The sequence below is a fragment of the Ornithorhynchus anatinus genome, chromosome 13, assembly GCF_004115215.2.
Source record: "Ornithorhynchus anatinus isolate Pmale09 chromosome 13, mOrnAna1.pri.v4, whole genome shotgun sequence".
Lineage (NCBI taxonomy): Eukaryota > Metazoa > Chordata > Mammalia > Monotremata > Ornithorhynchidae > Ornithorhynchus > Ornithorhynchus anatinus.
In genome coordinates, this window is record NC_041740.1 from 30,026,574 (window position 1) to 30,044,586 (window position 18,013).

The following is an 18,013-nucleotide window of genomic DNA, read 5'->3' on the forward strand; positions in this document are numbered from 1 at the left end:
AAAAAAGGAACAAAAAAGGGTAAATATTTATATAATCTCTACACTATTCTCTACTCAGGCTTTATTTCAGAATTGAAGGCATCAATGCCTAAAATATGCAGAAAATAAGACCACTAACTGAAAAGCAAAGTGATGAATTGTGAAGCCTTCATTATATAGAGAAGCAGCGTGGCTCAGTGGAAAGAGTCCCAGCTTGGGAGTCAGACGTCACGGGTTCGAATTCCCATTCTACCACTTGTCAGCTGTGTGACTGTGGGCAAGTCACTTAACTTTTCTGTGCCTCAGCTACCTCATCTGTAAAATGGAGATTAACTGTGAGCCTCAGGTGGGACAACCTGATTACCCTCTATCTACCCTAGCACTTAGAACAGTGCCCTGCACATAGTAAGCACTTAACAAATACCAACATTATTATTATGGATAACTGCCAAAAAAAATTAATGTGAAATAATTCCTTCCTGATAGAGTTCAAGTCTGGCTTTAAATTGTACACACAAAATGCTTCTCAGTGAAGAGGACATAATATAATTTTTGCTTGAAAACTTACAATAATCCTCAAGAAATGTGGTGAATAGTGTAAAAACATGTGTGTAAGAACACATCTAAGTAAAATTCAGATACAAGGTAACTGCAAGTTGTAAGGCACTTGTCTAGTCCAATATTTGTATCATGATCTAGGACTGCATTCCAGTGTCTAAGACAGACACATATCAATCAGGAACCCAAGTATGGCCTTCATATTGAATCCCTATTTTAAAAAAAACATTTATTGAGTTCTAGAGATTGTCCTTATATTCCCAATGGGACCTGATAGTGAAATATGTCAAATCCCTTCATCCAGAAAGCCCCGCAACCAAACAGAACTCTGGATAGGTAGGCTTTAATCCAACCTGAAGAAGATTAGAATATGCAGAGTGAAAGAAAGCAATTTGAAGATCAAGATGTTTCCTTAAAGTTCTTCACAGCATAGTCAATTTTAAAAAAAACAACTATGGGACCTATTATGTGAAGAGCATGCTCTAACACTTCAAAGAGTACAGTAGAGAGACATTTACGATCTAAGAAAGAAGACACAAAAAATACTGAATCAAATTGTCATAGTACACCATAATATATTCCATAATATCATAATGCTACATGATACTACACAGTTTTATAATTACAATAGCTACCACAGCTTCCTCTTTTGCATAGATGCCACAAGTCATTCATTTTGAATCCATGAGATTTGCTTTCATATATGAGACAGCTAAACAGTAAAGGTTCACATCTTTTGTACCATTTGTTTTTTCCCTAAGTGGCTAAAATAGTGCTCTGCACACAGCAGACCTTCAATAAATGTTGATGATACAATACAGTGTTTTTTCTCTTGAGGTGAGGTGATATATTCTTTGGAAAATTACTAGATTTAGATTATTGAAACCTCTAGCTAAATGTGTGCTTTCCCATAGTTACCATTCCTTACACATTTTTCAAGTTTTGAAGCCACAGTTACAGAAGTAAGTGAGCTGTATAAACTGACACATTCTTTCAAACTGTTTGTCCACTTGATTTATAGTGATGATATGTGTTGTTCATATAGAAAAACACATAGGTCATTACCTCTCTCAACCATTGATGTTAAAGTACTCAGGGTTAAGAAAACACTTTCATTTTTTTTTTTTTAAAAGGCCTTAACAAGACACAAACACTGAACACAGCCCTTAATCACAAGCAGTTTTCATAAATATTGGTACCTGGATGTTGTGAACACACCATAGACGATTGGATTTTTGGGATCTTTTGAATTCATTAGAAATACGTCCTCTATGGGAAAAAGAGAGTCAAAAATGTCAATGTAAATTCTAGTCCAAAAAAACCCTGAAAACCAGCAATTTATAGTGATTTCAGCTACTTACGCAATTCATCAAAATGGGTGTCAATGCCATTAGATCCTGGCACTGAGCAAATCAAACGAGCTTTAAGGAAAGTTGTCCACTTATTAACCAGGCTTCTGTGTCCCCCAAAATCATTCTGGGAATGGGAAAAAAAACTGAGATGTGATACTTTTCTTTCTTAAATGTGTTTAGCAGTAGATATTCAGGTCACCATATATGGATGAAAATCTCACAGTCAAGAGTCAAGTAGTTATCTTAATGAAACTAATTTCAGTGCTTCAAAGAATAACGTGGGACCACTGATTCTGCTTTTTAAGGCTAAGGAGATACTATTAAGAGGGTCAAATTCGTTGAGAAATGAGCTTTATGTATGTTCCAAGCATGGCTCCTTAAAACATTGAGTAAAAAACATTTCTGGGATTGAGGCACTCTGGATGGTGGAGACTGTGGTGAGTGGTAAATATTACTCCCCTTTCTATCTTCCCCCTCTTATCTTGCCTTTTTCTTCTCTTCCTTCACCACTTTGGGGACTATATTTTGGCAGTTCTTGGAAAATCCCCCAACATATTTAGCTTTTCATCCCCCAAGTTGAGTAAGCTCCACTTACTAGGCAGTTAGTTCTGTTTTGTAAATGTTTCTAGCAATACTTAGCAGTCTTTATTGTAAGATAGTCCAAATAATAAAAAGATATAACATGTTTTGTTTTAAAAAGGTTATGATGTCAATTCCCAACAAAGTTTTTCCATAATTTATTTCCCCTTTTTTTTTGTCAGAAATGTCAAAACAGAAAAGGGATAGAATGTTTTGCTAGGATTTTCTGACCCAGTGGATAACTTTAAAAAGATTGTGGGAAAAAACACATATTGCAAAACTTCCCATTATGTTTTGAACAAGAGCTTTACCTTTGGGGACTTTAGAAAGCCCAGTTTTCCCATTAAGTCATTTGATGTGTTCCTATCATCCCTTCATCCCACAGTTATATTCACTTCAATTTATATAATGACAAACGTACCAAAAGGGAATAAAAAAGCATTTTCTGTGATTTATAATCCCTTACCCCTTTCTCCCAGACCTTCCTGGGCCTTACCCTGCATATCTGCCCTATTCTGGCATGGGTAGCTTTTCCAGAATGTTCTCCATCTATTGCATTTTCCCGGAAGAAAAAATATACTTTATCATCTTCAGGATTGTCGCTCTCTGGAATTAGGTGAGCGCTAATAAACCTGGGGTCTGAAAGAGAAATGAAATATAGCACAGATGTGAATTCACATGGACAATCATGTTTCGGGCTCTTAGTCCAAAACCCTAATACAATTATTATTATGCTATTTAAGTGCTTATTATGTGTCAAGCACTGTTTTAAGTACTTGGACAGATACAAGTTAATCACATTGTACACAGTATGCAAACAGATCAGAAGTCTCTTTCAGGGAACATAACTTATTTGTGGTAAGCAGGTGTGTGGAAGAGAAGGCAGGTACAGAGTTTGTGGTCAGATAGAGGGATTTCAGAATTGGTAAGGGTGGAGAGTGTACAGTGAATAGATCACCTGCAACCAATCATCTCCCTTCATTTCTATCTCCCAAGAATCCTATCTCTACCAGACCCTCAGCAGATTATCTTCATGAGAAAAAAATGAATGTAAAAAGGGAAGTAGCCTGAAGATAGAACTGAAGAACCATTTTCACCAATGAATAGAGGCCAAAACAAATATCCACTGGCTTGAGTGGGAATTTTAGCTGAGGTTTTGCATATGTGGTTCCTTTTCAACTGAGCAATGGGGACACCCCTTGGAAGTACCAACATAGCCATTTCTCATGCTCTCTTCCTCATACATTATTCCTAGTCATTACCACAGCTTCTAGGGTAAAACAGCCTCCAAGAGGAGTGATGTGAATTAGAGTAAAGGAGAGACTGGGATTTAGAACACACAAATGTAGAAACTCCAGGCACCTCCACAAGGTCCTGTCTTCACTGTCCACAGATGTGTGATGCTACGGTACCAGTACTTTTGAATGACCATTATTCTGGGCAAGCCTATGCCAACCAATACCTTAGTTGACTGGTCACTAATTCTAGAATGGGCAAAGACAGGAAATGGGGGCATGGGAAAGACAAAATGAATGATAATAGCTCGTCTCGAGGAGACCATTTCATCTTGACTGTGCGAAGGTATTTTGAAATTTAGTTTCCTATTAATCTTGGAATGTATGCAGAGTCCAAATCTTCAGGTGTTCTGTGTAAATCCCAGCATACAGTGGTCATTTAATAAATATTAAACAACAAAGCAATCAACTCTTATTCTCATGGTTCATTAGCTGCCTGGGTTCTCCAAGGAGTAAGCGAAACATTTGGAATTTCAACTCCCTCCCTAATTCCTCAGGAGGAAATCACAACACAGAAAATATCACCATCCATCCTTAAAATAAGCATTTTATTCCTAATCCTCACACCTGTGAATCATCACCATGCGTTTCTATGGCTTCTATGGTTTTAAGAGAAGCAGCGTGGCTCAGTGGAAAGAACACGGGCTTTGGAGTCAGAGGTCACGAGTTCGAATCCCAGGTCTGCCACTTGTCAGCTGTGTGACTGTGGGCAAGTCACTTAACTTCTCTGTGCCTCAGTTACCTCATCTGTAAAATGGGGATTAAGACTGTGAGCCCCACGTGGGACATACTGATTCCCCTGTGTCTACCCCAGCGCTTAGAACAGTGCTCGGCACATAGTAAGCGCTTAACAAATACCAGCATTATATACAGTCTATGTGTTGCTGCTTTAAGTCTTTGTACTTCAGAGTATTTCCCAGGGCTCCACACCCACCTTTGTTTTCAGACCAAGGATCCACATTCTAATGAATCAATCAAGTTTCACAAGAAACAAAATGGTACCAACCCGTGTATTTAATGATATGTGCTATTACTGCATGCTCTGATAGGTATAGCAGAGATTAATTTAAGAGTAGGCCTTTTTACCCCAAAACGTATTGAAAAGTTCAATAAGAAAAGAATCTTTCAACCTCGATATAATGGGAAGCTCTTATTTGTGTTCCTAAGTATCATGTCTTTATTATCCGGGTTATAGGTAGTACCACATATATATACAGGTAGTAGGGAGAGAGTGGAGGAACAGTGTCGAAAACCTAAGACATGAACTTTTGGTGCCTGTGGAAGGATGTGTAGAATTGATCTGTGTATAGAAACTAGATGTGTGAGAGCCATATAATCTGCTCTAGTTTATCTGCCGTAGGCCTTAGAGAAATCAGTGGAAATTGGACTTCAGATCGAAAGGAGATTTTAATATACTCTGCCTTTCCTTTCTACTCTCTTTTAGGTTAATAATCATGGTATTATTAAATGTTTTCTATGGCCATGCTAAGTGCTTGGGAAGATACAGATTACCAGATCATAGCAATCCATCCTATTTATTGAGCACTTACTATGTGTGGAACACTGTACTAAGCGTTTGAGAAAGTAAAATAGAAATACTCAGTTTCTTTCCCTCAGTGCCCATAATCTAAGTAATAGGGAGAGAAGATATCTTCTACATTTTACATGAGGACAATGAGGTTCGGAGAGGTTGAGCAATTTGCCTAAAGCCACACTGCTGATAATTAGCAGAGATGGGGTTAGAACCTAGGTCTCCTGATTCCCAGCCCCATTCTCTTTCCATTAGGCCACATGCCAGACTGCATAGCTTCATTTAGGTTTGAGAGGAAACTACAAGCACGTGCTACTACAAGCACGTGCTTTTTTGATAGATGTTTGTATTCTGTTAGCCTTATGCTGATGGGAAAATTGAAGGAGATGCCAATGAGCAGCAAGGGATAGTGTTGGTAATAGGAAAGGAGTCAAGGTAAATTGTCAAATAAGATTTTTGTGGGCTAGATCTTTTTAGGAAAATCATTTGCAAAGCCAATATATGGTGCATATGCACATTAAAGGGAAATTATTTTATTGCAGCGGAATATATATATTAGAATTTATCAATGATGACAGTTCTTATGTGTACAGCTGTGGCAATAGAGACCCAATTGTTAGCTCACTTGCTTTCAGGCATTTCACTGCGGTTTAGTTAGTGGCCGAAATTTCTAACATGATTTCAGGTTGGTTTACTTGCCTTGTTAAGATAAGCTTTTGGGGGGGCGAGGAACTTATTTTTTTGGTGTTTTTTGTTTTTTTCTTCCATACTGCATAGTACAATGCTCTGCACAAAGTAGACACTCAAAACTGCTACAACTATTACTCCTAGGAGATTATCTGTATATAAAATGATACATATGATTTCTTTTTTTTCCCAAACTTTGATGCTAACATTTTCTGACGATTTTTACTGCCACTAATAATAATAATAATGTTAGTATTTGTTAAGCGCTTACTATGTGCCGAGCACTGTTCTAAGCGCTGGGGTAGATACAGGGTAATCAGGTTGTCCCATGTGAGGCTCACAGTTAATCTGCATTTACAGATGAGGTAACTGAGGCACAGAGAAGTTAAGTGACTTGCCCACAGTCACACAGCTGATAAGTGGCTGAGCTGGGATTCGAACTCATGACCTCTGACTCCCAGGCCCGGCTCTTTCCACTGAGCCACGCTGCTTCTCTACCACCACCTCTCCTACCACCACGTCTCCTAGAAGCAGCATGGCTTAGTGGAAAGAGCCCAGGCTTGATAGTCAGTGGTCACAGGTTCTCACCCGGGCTCTGCCACTTATCACCTGTGTAACTTTGGGCAAGTCACTTCACTTCTCTGTGCCTCGGTTCCATCATCTGTAAAATGGGGATTAAGTATGTGAGGTCCATGTGGGACAACCTGCTTACCCTGCATCTACCCCAGCGCTTAGAACAGTGCTTGGCATGTATTAAGCACTTAACAAAGACCATCATCATTATTATTATTATTATCAATACTCATGAGGACTGTTTGCACTATTCTGCAAAGGTGATTTGATAGTGCCAGAGTTTCACTGATATTTACTAACATTAATGAAATGAGGGACAAGTATGTTATGGAAAGCATAAGGAGTCCTAAAGAATAAACCTGCTAAACTAGTATAACTGTTCACCTTCTGCATCCTCAAACATGTACACTGAATTTCACTAGGGAAAAACTTGTTGTCACTACAGCTTAAAAGGCATTTCATGGGTGGGCTTTAAACATCTCTCCACCCTAGAGAGCTAGTTCATCACAGTCCTCATTTGTTAAAGAGGCCCTGAGGTTTCCTGTAAATTAAAATAAAAACATAAGGCCTACCTCCCTAACTGGATAATTGTAGTGTAACTGTGATTATTCCAGGTGAACAAAGTAGTCATATGGAAGGAGTTTTTTATCCCTGTTATTTTAACTGGAATGTAGATTTTTCATAACCCTTTTCGTTTTCCTGTTATATCTCTTGGAATAAAGAGAGATAAATGAATGTTCTTCCTAGTAAAATGAATCTTATGATTACTATTTAAAAAAAGAAAATGAGCTCTCTCCTACCAAACTCAATTCAGACAATAGGATTAAGATAATCGCAGAAAAGAGCCTATCCTTTCATAAATCTGAAAAACAATGCTTATGCCAGAGGCAAAGGATTACCATTATCCTCCAAAACCACAGCCAATTCAAGAGACTGCCTTGTCACCCAAAACTCCCCAAGGAAAGGTTTGCTAAATTTCATTCAGAGTTAGCTTGCTTTATGAGCTCAGCCCAGAGACCTAGGGAAGTCATGATTTGCACAGCGGAAAGTCTGCAGCCTACAGCTACTACCCCTGAATGGGAAGCAGAAACCAAAGTCTAAATAAATGGCCAAGTCTTAAGACTGAACCACTGGTGTTCTGCAATCCATTAAAGAAGGTCAAAACTGCTCCTACTCTCCAGGCAGAAATCACTGGTTTCAGTGGGGCCAACTCAACCCATATGAAATAACTGACTCACATCTTAGAATCATGTTCATCATGTTCCTTTCAATAGCACAATATTTCCCTCCACGAAAAGTTCAGAAAATCCCTAGTGACAATGGTATAACAAAAGCCCTCAGTTTGTACCATTTCTAAAGAGTCCTTGTGCTCCAGTTCGGGAAGTCAATGTGAAAGTGTGCTTGAAAAACAGAACTTCAAAAGGATGTGACCAAAATCCATTTAGTCAAGATCAAAGAACACTAATCTCTCCAGCATGAAACCATAGTGTAAACACTATGGAAAGTAAATACAATCGGAAACATTTCTATGATCTATCTAAGTTGGAGAGTAAGCTCCTTAGGGAAGGGACTGTGTCTTTGCATGTACATCATAACTCCAAGAAGCCAGCGAAGCTGAAAAAATAATTGCCAATAGTCACCAATTAACCAGTGCCACCATGTTTCATATGGGACATTCATTTCTTTATATGATCATATCACTGGCAAGCACTCCTATCTCCTTTTATTCGTGCTCTTTTGCATTATGCCACCTTCTACTCCACTGTTCATATCTCCTGCAAAAGCCACTTGTAGTTTCCATCAGCAGCTGGCAGTAGTTTAACTTGGTTCCAATATTTTCAGCAGCTGCAAATTAAACTGTCCTTCAGGTCCAAACTCTCAGTTTCTAGAAGTGACAGTTTGGCAGAGAACATGTTGTTGTCTTCATAATTCCTTTTGCAATGCTGGCTCACTTCATTAATAAAAGCATTGCTGGGCTCAGAACTTGAATCAGTAAACCTTCCACCTTTATTTTGCACCACAAAACAGCAAAAGACACAACAAAATGAACTTATGCTGGTATTGGGATTCTAAGTTTAGTAACAGTGATATATTCAGTGCTTGTTTTTTCTACACAAAAAGGGTCCAGATTTAGTCCTCCAGATAGGAGCCGGTCATATGATCAGGAATGACATTAGATTTCTAAGTAATGTTGGTCCCAGAAGATGCTGGAAAGATCTGGTGGGTGATGGCAAGGAAAGAGGAATTCTCAACATCTTCTGTTATCTTTTCCCTGCACTAAGCATTTGCTTTCTGCCTTTGACTTGACATTTATTGAGCATCTACTGGTTTGTTTTTTTTCCATTTATAAAAGTATTGAAAGGCTATTCTAGTGGGTTTTGACTGTAATGCATTATCATCTTCTTGACAGCAGGGATCTTGTCAACCAACTCTTGGTACAGTTCTATACAAACAGTAGGCACTCAATAAATACCATTGACTGATTGCAAAACAAGTAAATGAGCACTTAAGAGCACCACTGAGATTGCTGAAGTCTATTGATTATTAACTGACTGAAGGCATTATTTCTCCCATGTCTCTACATAGGTAAGAAAGAGGATTTGGAAAGCTATCAAAGGGTAGCAGCTGCCATTCTCATTCAGGCTAACCACAATGGGTGTAGAACTTCCAAAGGGAACTCTGGCGCAGGGGAAAGAGCACGGGCTTTGGAGTCAGGGCTCATGAGTTTGAATCCCAGCTCTGCCACTTGTCAGCTGTGTGACTGTGGGCAAGTCACTTAACTTCTCTGTGCCTCAGTTCCCTCATCTGTAAAATGGAGATTAAGACTGTGAGCCCCACGTGGGACAACCTGATTCCCCTGTGTTTACCCCAGTGCTTAGAACAGTGCTCTGCACATAGTAAGCGCTTAACAAATACCAACATTATTATTATTATTATTAACTCTGATTGAATGGCAGAAATTGCAAAACTGTGGGTTTGTCTAGTCCTGCTGGGGTCCCAGTTCGGACTGTGGCACAAGATCTGTCTGATAAAGTTATCAGGTCTAAAAGTCCCCTTGTAAGTACCTGGCTGGCTTCCAGAGCCCTAACTAGCATGGAGAGGATAGCAACAGGTGGCATTTAAGAATATCAAACGTCTCTTTATCGAGTCCACAGCATTGGACAGGAACAGGCCTGCTGGAAAATAGACTGTCCACAGTAGAACTAGCTGGACACATGACCCCCCTAAATGTGGAGCTTTGAGGTTGGCCACCCCAGAGTTGCTAGTGTCATCTACATAAACCCTGGAAAAGTGTTTGTGAGAAGCAGTGTGGCCTCGTGGGAAAAGCATGGGACTGGGAATCAGAGGATCTGAGTTCTAATTCAGACTCGGCCTCTTTTCTGCTGTGTGACCTTAGGCAAATCTCTTCACTTCCCTGTGCCTTGGTATTGCATCAGTAAAATGGGGATTAAGACTGTGAGCCCTATGTGGGACATGGACTGTGTCCAAACCTTGTTCCTAACCTAGTACTTAATACAAACACCATTGAAAAAAAAAGCATCCTTCAATTTAATGTGTAAAGGGGCCTTAGCTTTCTAGTGACACTTCCCTCACATGGTTAAGATCTTCACTGGTCCAAATAACCAAACCAGATCATGTTTTAATTGGGCTTACACAGCTCAATGCCTTACTGATTGGATGTGTATTAGCAGACTGAAAGAGCTGGATGATGCTTATTGTTATTTTAAAATTAATAGCACAGCAGAGCATCATTATTCATTTTTAATAACTGCACCATCTCTTGGATATCCGCTGGTTATTACTTGCAACATAAGCTTGAATTATGTTAACTAATAGCGTGAGACTTTTGGGGTTTGTTGTATGGTTTTGTTATTTAAGCAAGGTTAAAGGGACTTCCTCTCAGGAAATAATCGTTAAGAAAGATGAATCAGGTGCTCAAATTGCATTACCATGTTTATATATAATTGTTTTTGGAAAGCAAATCTCTCGGTAATTCTGATGAAATTCAAGGGTATCATGGGGAAATATCACTCTTCTCTTAGTAGAGTTGTAGGCTTTTTTCAGTTCCCAAACACCGGAAAAATGTCTGGAGAAATCCTTTCATGTCCCTAGAGCTATCAAGACCAGAAAAATCTTAAATTAAAATGCAATGTCAAAAAATACCCCCTACACTCTGACATTTTAAGTTTTATCTAATACCTGTCTCCAGAGATGAAATTTCTACCCAAGCATTGTAATCACTGACATAAAATCTAATTTTCAAAGCCTAGTTCATTCCTATTTTCAAAGAGGATGACCAGACACTTACTTAGCAGCGTAAGCACAGTGCTAATGTCTTGAGGATAGCTTTGAGAAAGTTTGAGTCCAAACCATTGGTACAATATGGTGAGTGGTAAATTCTGCAGTTCTCATTTTCACCCTCACCTTCTCTTCAAAGCAGGGATTTGGAGGGTTTAAACAAAACTGCATTTTCTATTTCAATCTTCCACATTTTAATTTCTAGCACATTTTTCTTCCCTTTGCCAAGAAGTTTGCCAAATTCTCTAGACATTGTGCTTACTTTGCTGTATTTAATGAGACTGGAAATGAGTATATCTGAGTGTGTAATTCATTTCTAAGAAAATCAGTACTTAAACAAGGAGCTAAAAAGTTCACCCACTAAAGAGGCATGATCTAAATATCCTAGAGAAGAAAGAAAAATAAACTAGTGTTTCCTCTGTGCTGCCTTTCTAAGCCACATACCTTGGCTAGTTTGACAGTGAAGAATTAGATATATCTTAAAGGAACCTGGGCTCAGGTTTTTTATCTGAGATTAATGGGATCCTTGTGAATAATTTTTTTTTCTGAAAACTATGGTACTAGCAATTGTTAGAGACATTTCCCTCCCACATCCCCACATTCCTCTATGCCATTATTTAAACTCCACATTAGTTCTTAGTGGTGGTATCAGCTCAACAAATGCAAGTATCATCTCAAAAATCTTTGAGATGAAGATAGTCTGAGGAAAAATCTCAGATTTGAAGGAATAGCACGTGAATTGTGGGAAAGCATTCGAGGCATAAAGGCACACTATCATTTTGTTCCAGCTAACCTCAGGTGAGGCTCACTGATTGTGAGAATTCAGCTTGGTCACGTTAATCATGGTACCAACTCTCCATTCCAGTTGAGTCTTTCTCTCCTGGCAAACAAAGCAATTCCACGCTTTCTGGAGGTTCAAATATAAGCATGAATCCAGTAGTATCATAAATGCTGAGTCTTGACATATATATTAATTACAGAGGTCAAGTGTTTATACCTTGCAGAATCACGTTCCCCTGCCCATCCATTTTATTCACATCTTTGTGTCGCGTCTCAAGAATGCCTGTTAATGTTTTATTTTATTTTTTTTTTTTTTTAAATTAAGGTTCCCTACTCTACAAACTATCTGAAGGATTTGTTAAGCTCATTGTGCAATCATTGCACATGCTGAAAGAAGCTAAGGCTGTTGAAAGAAGCACTTGACTGGCAGTCAGGAGATTTGGGTTCTAAATACTAGCTCCACCACTTGCTTGCTGCACGAATCTGGGCAAGTCATTTTATTTATCTGTTTAGAGATGATGAAATTGAGCATATGTCTGAGTCTGTGAGTGGGTGAGGTGGGGTGGAGCAGGAGGTCAGTGGAGTTTAGGAGTTGAGACGAAGCAGGCAATAGGGAGGTCTTTAAGAACATCCACATGGATACTGAAGTCCCCAAGGATCAATGTAGGGATGGATTAAGCAAGAAGGGATGTGAGAAAGAAATCAGAATGGTTTAAAAAATTGCAGGAGGGGCCTGAGAGGATGGTAAATGACTGTGATTAGTAACTGCAGTGGGTGGTAGAGGTGGATGATATGGGCTTCAATGAGAGGGATAGAGGGATGGGTGGGGTGATGTGAAAGAAGCACTGGGGAGCAAAAAGGAAGTCAACTCCTCCCCTTTCCCTGTAAGTCTTGGGAAGTAGGAGAAGATAAGGCCCCTCTAGAGTGAGTGGCAAGGGGAAGAGTGTCATCTGAGAGAACCATGTTACCATGATGGGAAGGAGGAGAACATTACATGGCTCTGCAGGAATGCCTGTTCCCTCAGCTACACTGTAATCAGTTCATTAGCATTTCACAGGGTCCAGTTGCAGGACTGTGTGACCAGTCTTCACTGAAAACTGAATTTAAAGCTATTGCAAATTGATTCCCAGTGCTAGGCTAATTAATTTCAGAGAAGTGTTCTCTTCCCTTCTCCCACTCCCTGCTGTGTCACCCTGACTTGCTCCCTTCATGCATCCTCCCTTTTATCCCCACAGCAAATGATATATCCATATGTAATTCATTTACTTATTCATGTATATTAATGTCTATCTCCCCCTCCAGACTGTGAGCCCACTGTGGGCAGAGACTGTATCTGCTTGTTAATAATAATTCATAATCATTGTCACATTTGTTAAGCACTTACTATATGCCAGGCACTGTACTAAGCGCTGGGGTGGATGTAAGCAAATCAGGTTGGACACAGTACCTGTCCCACATGGGGCTCACAGTCTTGAGCCCCATTTTAAAGATGAGGGAACTGAGTCATAGAGAAGTGAAGTGATTTGCCCAAGATCATGCAGCAGACAAGTGTCAGAGCTGGGATTAGAACCCATGACCTTCTGAGTACCAGGCCCACGCTCTATCCACTACGCCATGCTGCTTCTCGTTGTTGAATAGTACTCTCCCAAGCACTTAGTACAGTGGTTTGCTCTGTGAGTGCTCAATAAATATGATTGAATGAATTAATAAAGAGCGAGACAATGGCAGACAATGCAGATGGCTAAAAATGAATCTTTTTCTGTTCACAACCTTCTTTAATTTCACTGGTAGGAAGGAACTGGATATTATTGCAGTTGTATTTGAACCATCTTCTGTCAACCCGTATTTACCACTGAAACAGTGGTGGACGCAACACAATTTTAGATATCACCAAGTTTTTAAATAATGCAGCTTCCATTTGGTATCAGGAATAGATATACACATGTAGATTTGTAGTCCCAGGAAAGTGACCCCAAATTTTTCATAATTCTTAAAATAACAGCACAGGGACCTGAAAGAACCAGAAATCAATCAGGGGTGAGTAGGAATGCTGGCTGATGGGATACATAGGAGAATAGGGCGACTGGGAGAAATAGCCTATCATGGGAACGGCAGAGTTGGCTCTTTGAGTAGCTGAGAGCAGAGAAGGTCTCAGATTGAGATGTAATATATGTGTTGAGGTTTGGATCTAGGGAAAAGTGATCTTCTTTGGGGACCAGGGGTAAAGCAGGTTTAATAAACCATTCCTGTTTATGTTGCAGTGCAAACCTGGGTTGTCCCTTAAGGAAAATCTGGGGAATATCCAAGCTTTCAACCTAGCTCTGACAGCACATCAAGGGAATGGTCATAACGTCTATCGGTTGACATTTACCCCTCGGTCTTTTCACTGCAGTAAGGGCTTCAGCAAAACTTTCATTAGGTACATCGTAGAAGCTATCCCCTGTGGCATCACCCCTTCCCCACTGCCCACATTCTGAGCCCTGAGGCGGCTGGGAATCTGCAGGGCTCCCATGCCTCTCTGCATGGACACAAAAGGCCGAGAAGACCCAGATCAAACAGGCTTCCTCTGGAGAATGAGCTGGACCCACTACTAGTTAACAAAAGCCACATGGCCACTGACTGTGCTCTGAATAGACCTGGCAACACATGTCAGGCGAGAGACTTCACTAGAGCCTAGCTGAGGGAGCTGAATGAATCAGCTTTGATTTGGAAGCCTCCTTAGAATTTTCTCTTTTTCATAAAGCTCCTGTTTAGTGATGATACAGTAGTTGAATTCTAATTATATGTATTAGAACCTCAATACTGTTTCAGTGCTGTACTTTGACTAATCTATTTATCTACTAGTCAGAAAACTTTCACACAATTATTATAAATTCTTCCCTCCAAGGAAGAAAAAAAGGTTTCACTGTAATATAATTAGCAGTCACGGATCCTTTGTTCTTAAAGGGACAACAATAGTTTCGAGTCTTGAAAAGTCTAATTATAAGTAGGAGAAAATTTAAGACAGAAAAGCAGATAAATTATAGCATAATTTTCAAAGTAAATTATCTTTTGCACAAACAATCTTATATAACTACCCCTCCTATTTAATCTGTAAAAATTTCTTCTAAGGAGTGAAAGCTCAAATTTGGGGTCATTAATCTCTCTCTGTGTGTTTTCTGAATCTCAAGATGCAATATTTTCAGTAAGAAACATATATTTGCCTCCTTTTATTGCTTTAAAGCCGAGGTTTTTGCTAGATTTTACTTGACGTACTCTGTCTCTAAAATAGTTTCCCTCAACTAATTGTAATGCTGATAACAGTATTTGTTAAGCACTTACTAAGTGCCAAGCATTGTGCAAAATGCTGGGATAGATACAATATAATTACGCTGGATTCAGACCCTGTTCCAGGTATTTAACCCCATTTTATAGATAATGAAACTGAGACACAAAGAAGCTAAATTACTTGCCCAAGGTCACACTGCATGAAAATGGTGAAGCTGGGATTTTCATCCCCAGTCCTGTGGTCTTTCTGTGAGGCTATGCTGCTTCTCAGATGTGTATATTGAAGTGAGGGGATATATTCAAATATTACACTACTGATGGTGGTATTACATCAATGAAAGTGTGGTAGACCAGACACAGGTGAAGATATGCCATTATTTCCAGCCCTTCCTATTTTGATAGGTTTCTAAATAAGGCTACTCACATACTGAGGATGCTGCTCAAAACTACTGTGGACTCTTCAGCACTTATGAGAACAGTTTTTTTTTTTGCTCTTTAACATGGGGTTAGTATTTAGGAAGCAAGGGAGAGGAGAAAGGGATATTCAGCTATCAATGGATAGCTGTTTTGTCAGTATTGGGGAGGGATTGCCCTGAGTTAACCACATTTTTGTGTAAGAGACCCACGTTTCCAATAAGGAGGGATGACAGGGTTCTATGGACAGAGAATAGAAAATGTCAGTGAGGCCTGCTAAATCTTCCCAATTCCCAATTTACAACTGAGTTGGGCCCTCATGTAGACTATATAAACCTAACCTAACCTAAAGGGCTAGGCTTTTGCTTTTAGTGGAAATGAATACAAGGCAAATGAAGCAGGAAAGTTAAACCATGGAAATTCATTTTAGGGTCCTTGACACAAATATCATCTGAAGAATTTGAGAGTAGTAGAGTGCAAAATATATAATAAGAAGCAAGGCTGGACAAAGGGAAGAAGTGAGGGACACCAGAAATACTTAAAGAGCCTCTAACCCCAACAAATTCTAGCTGAGTCCCAGAGCTACATCTTTCAAACTGTATACAACTAGCTTACTGGAAAAAAAAAATCACACAAAAATCTGTTAAAAACTCATTTACAAACTATGGCAAACACTAAAATGAGCAAATAATGCATAATGACTTTTTTGCTAATTTAGTGAAAATAATGTAATACCTAAGTACAATTAATAATTAGTCACTTATATTCAGTGCGATCACATTAATTATGACAACCTTATTTGTGATTCAGATTCCATTCTAATTTAGCATTAACATAATGTCTTCTTAATTTAAATCATTACCAAGGGTTATAAATTATAAACACTCAAGAGTTCTGGATATTGAAATACTTAGCATTACAATGAGAGTAAAGAAAATTGATACATATCTGCTCTCTCCTTTTTTGAAGGGCTTTGCAAGTTAGGCCCAGATTGAACGGTGCAAAAAATGTCACCACAAACAGATCACAAAATTCTTATTTAGGGAATCTGTGCAACACATAAGCCTAGTTCTCAAATTTCCATGCCCTTCATAATTTGGTCATTCCACTCCCGGGGAGAAAAAAACAAGACAAAAAAAGCCTTATATATACCATATATTTGTAGGCATAAAGAATAATGAATTGACTAATACTTCTAGCTATAATTTGTGGTTAGTTCAAAAATGCATGCAAATGGACCTTACCACACTGACCTATAAATTCCCTTAAATATTTTTCAGTGATTATAGGCTGCTTTCAAAGGAGAAGTGTGTGTGTGTGTGTGTGTGTGTACAAATGTACATATGTTTTGGAGTGGGTGTTTCTGGAAGAATAGATTTCCCAATTCCCATCAAATTAGCACTATTTAAATATGCCTGATTCGCATAAACCACAAATGCTTTTAGCATTCCTAGGCTGCCTACCCTCCTGCAGTGTGGCCAGAAATTCCTTAAAGACTTCCAATTTTCAAATCTTCAGTTGGACTGTCTACAATTCCAATATCCGCATTTAACACACAGCACCAAATGGGTTGAAATTTAAAGGGAACCAGGCCTGAGGGCAGATGTCGTGGAATGTGAGTGCCTCTATTGTCAAAAATTCTGAACATTCTCACCTCCATCCTAACAGGGCAGTGTTATCTTCAGTGTAATTGAATATGAGACAAATGTTGTTCTCCCATTACTTGCTGGCTTATACATAAGCATTCAGCTCTGTAATTTAGACACTTTGGAACTGCATTCGAGTTCTCACATGTCTGGGTGAACCACTTACCCTTTGGAGAAGCAGAGATCTAGGTCTCTGGGGAATGGGTTCAGTATCATACTTTCTAGAGAATTCCTTCTGAGGAAAGGAAGTTGTATGAGACCCTGTATAAGTGCCCCAGGAACACAAATTAGCAGCTGACTAAAGCAGGTCACACAAGGGCAGAGGGATTCTTATCAGAGGCTAACTAGGAAAGAGCAGCTGGGTGGGGAGGAAGTGAGGTTAACTGTGACTAAGTCATGGGAGAGACACTGATATCTAGGTTGCTCAAGATACTAAATGGAAAAGGCAGCTTAGAATAAGGTGATTAGGAGAGAGCGAGGCTTGAAAAAAATCTTCAAATCTTGCTAGTCACACCAAAAAAGAGCTAAGTAATCAGCGAAGTAGAAATTCAGACAGTTGAATTACTGCCTAAAAGCTATTTGCTACATATTTTCCATTAATATTGTAAGCATTTATTTGTACTGTACCATATCAAATTACTTGGTCCATTAATTGGTTTTACTGACCACCAGATGGCCAGCATATGAAATACTCTTCTGTGAGACCCTTCATACATTAATATGAATTCCAATAATATTTGGCAACGCTTGCACTGAATCCTGGAAAAGACTATGTTTAGTCTTTCATTTATGCCTTAAGTAAAGGGCATGCATTTGAAGGGAGTAATAATAATGATGGAATTTGTTAAGCGCTTACTATGTGCCAAGCACTGAACTAAGCGCTGGGGGTAGATACAAAGTAATCATGTTGCCCCATGTGGGGCTCACAGTCTGAATCCCCATTTTACAGATGAGGGAACTGAGGCACAGAGAAGTGGCTTGCCTAAGGTCACACAGCAGACAAGTGGTGGAGGAGGGATTAGAAACCACGACCTCTGACTCCCAAGCCTGTGC

General features: G+C 39.2%; 1 protein-coding gene across 4 annotated transcripts in view; it reads right to left on the minus strand.

Annotated features, from left to right (window-relative positions):
• Positions 1-18,013, minus strand: part of SEMA3A (semaphorin 3A) — a 266,016-nt gene that overhangs the window by 40,674 nt on the left and 207,329 nt on the right. For all 4 annotated transcript variants that reach the window (XM_039913932.1, XM_029077340.2, XM_029077341.2 and 1 more), the window contains 3 exons: positions 2,965-3,107; positions 1,899-2,013; positions 1,737-1,806 (listed from right to left, as the gene is read on the minus strand). In XM_039913932.1, the coding sequence (XP_039769866.1) occupies positions 1,737-1,806; positions 1,899-2,013; positions 2,965-3,107 (328 nt within the window). The remainder of the gene's footprint in view (positions 1-1,736; positions 1,807-1,898; positions 2,014-2,964; positions 3,108-18,013) is intronic.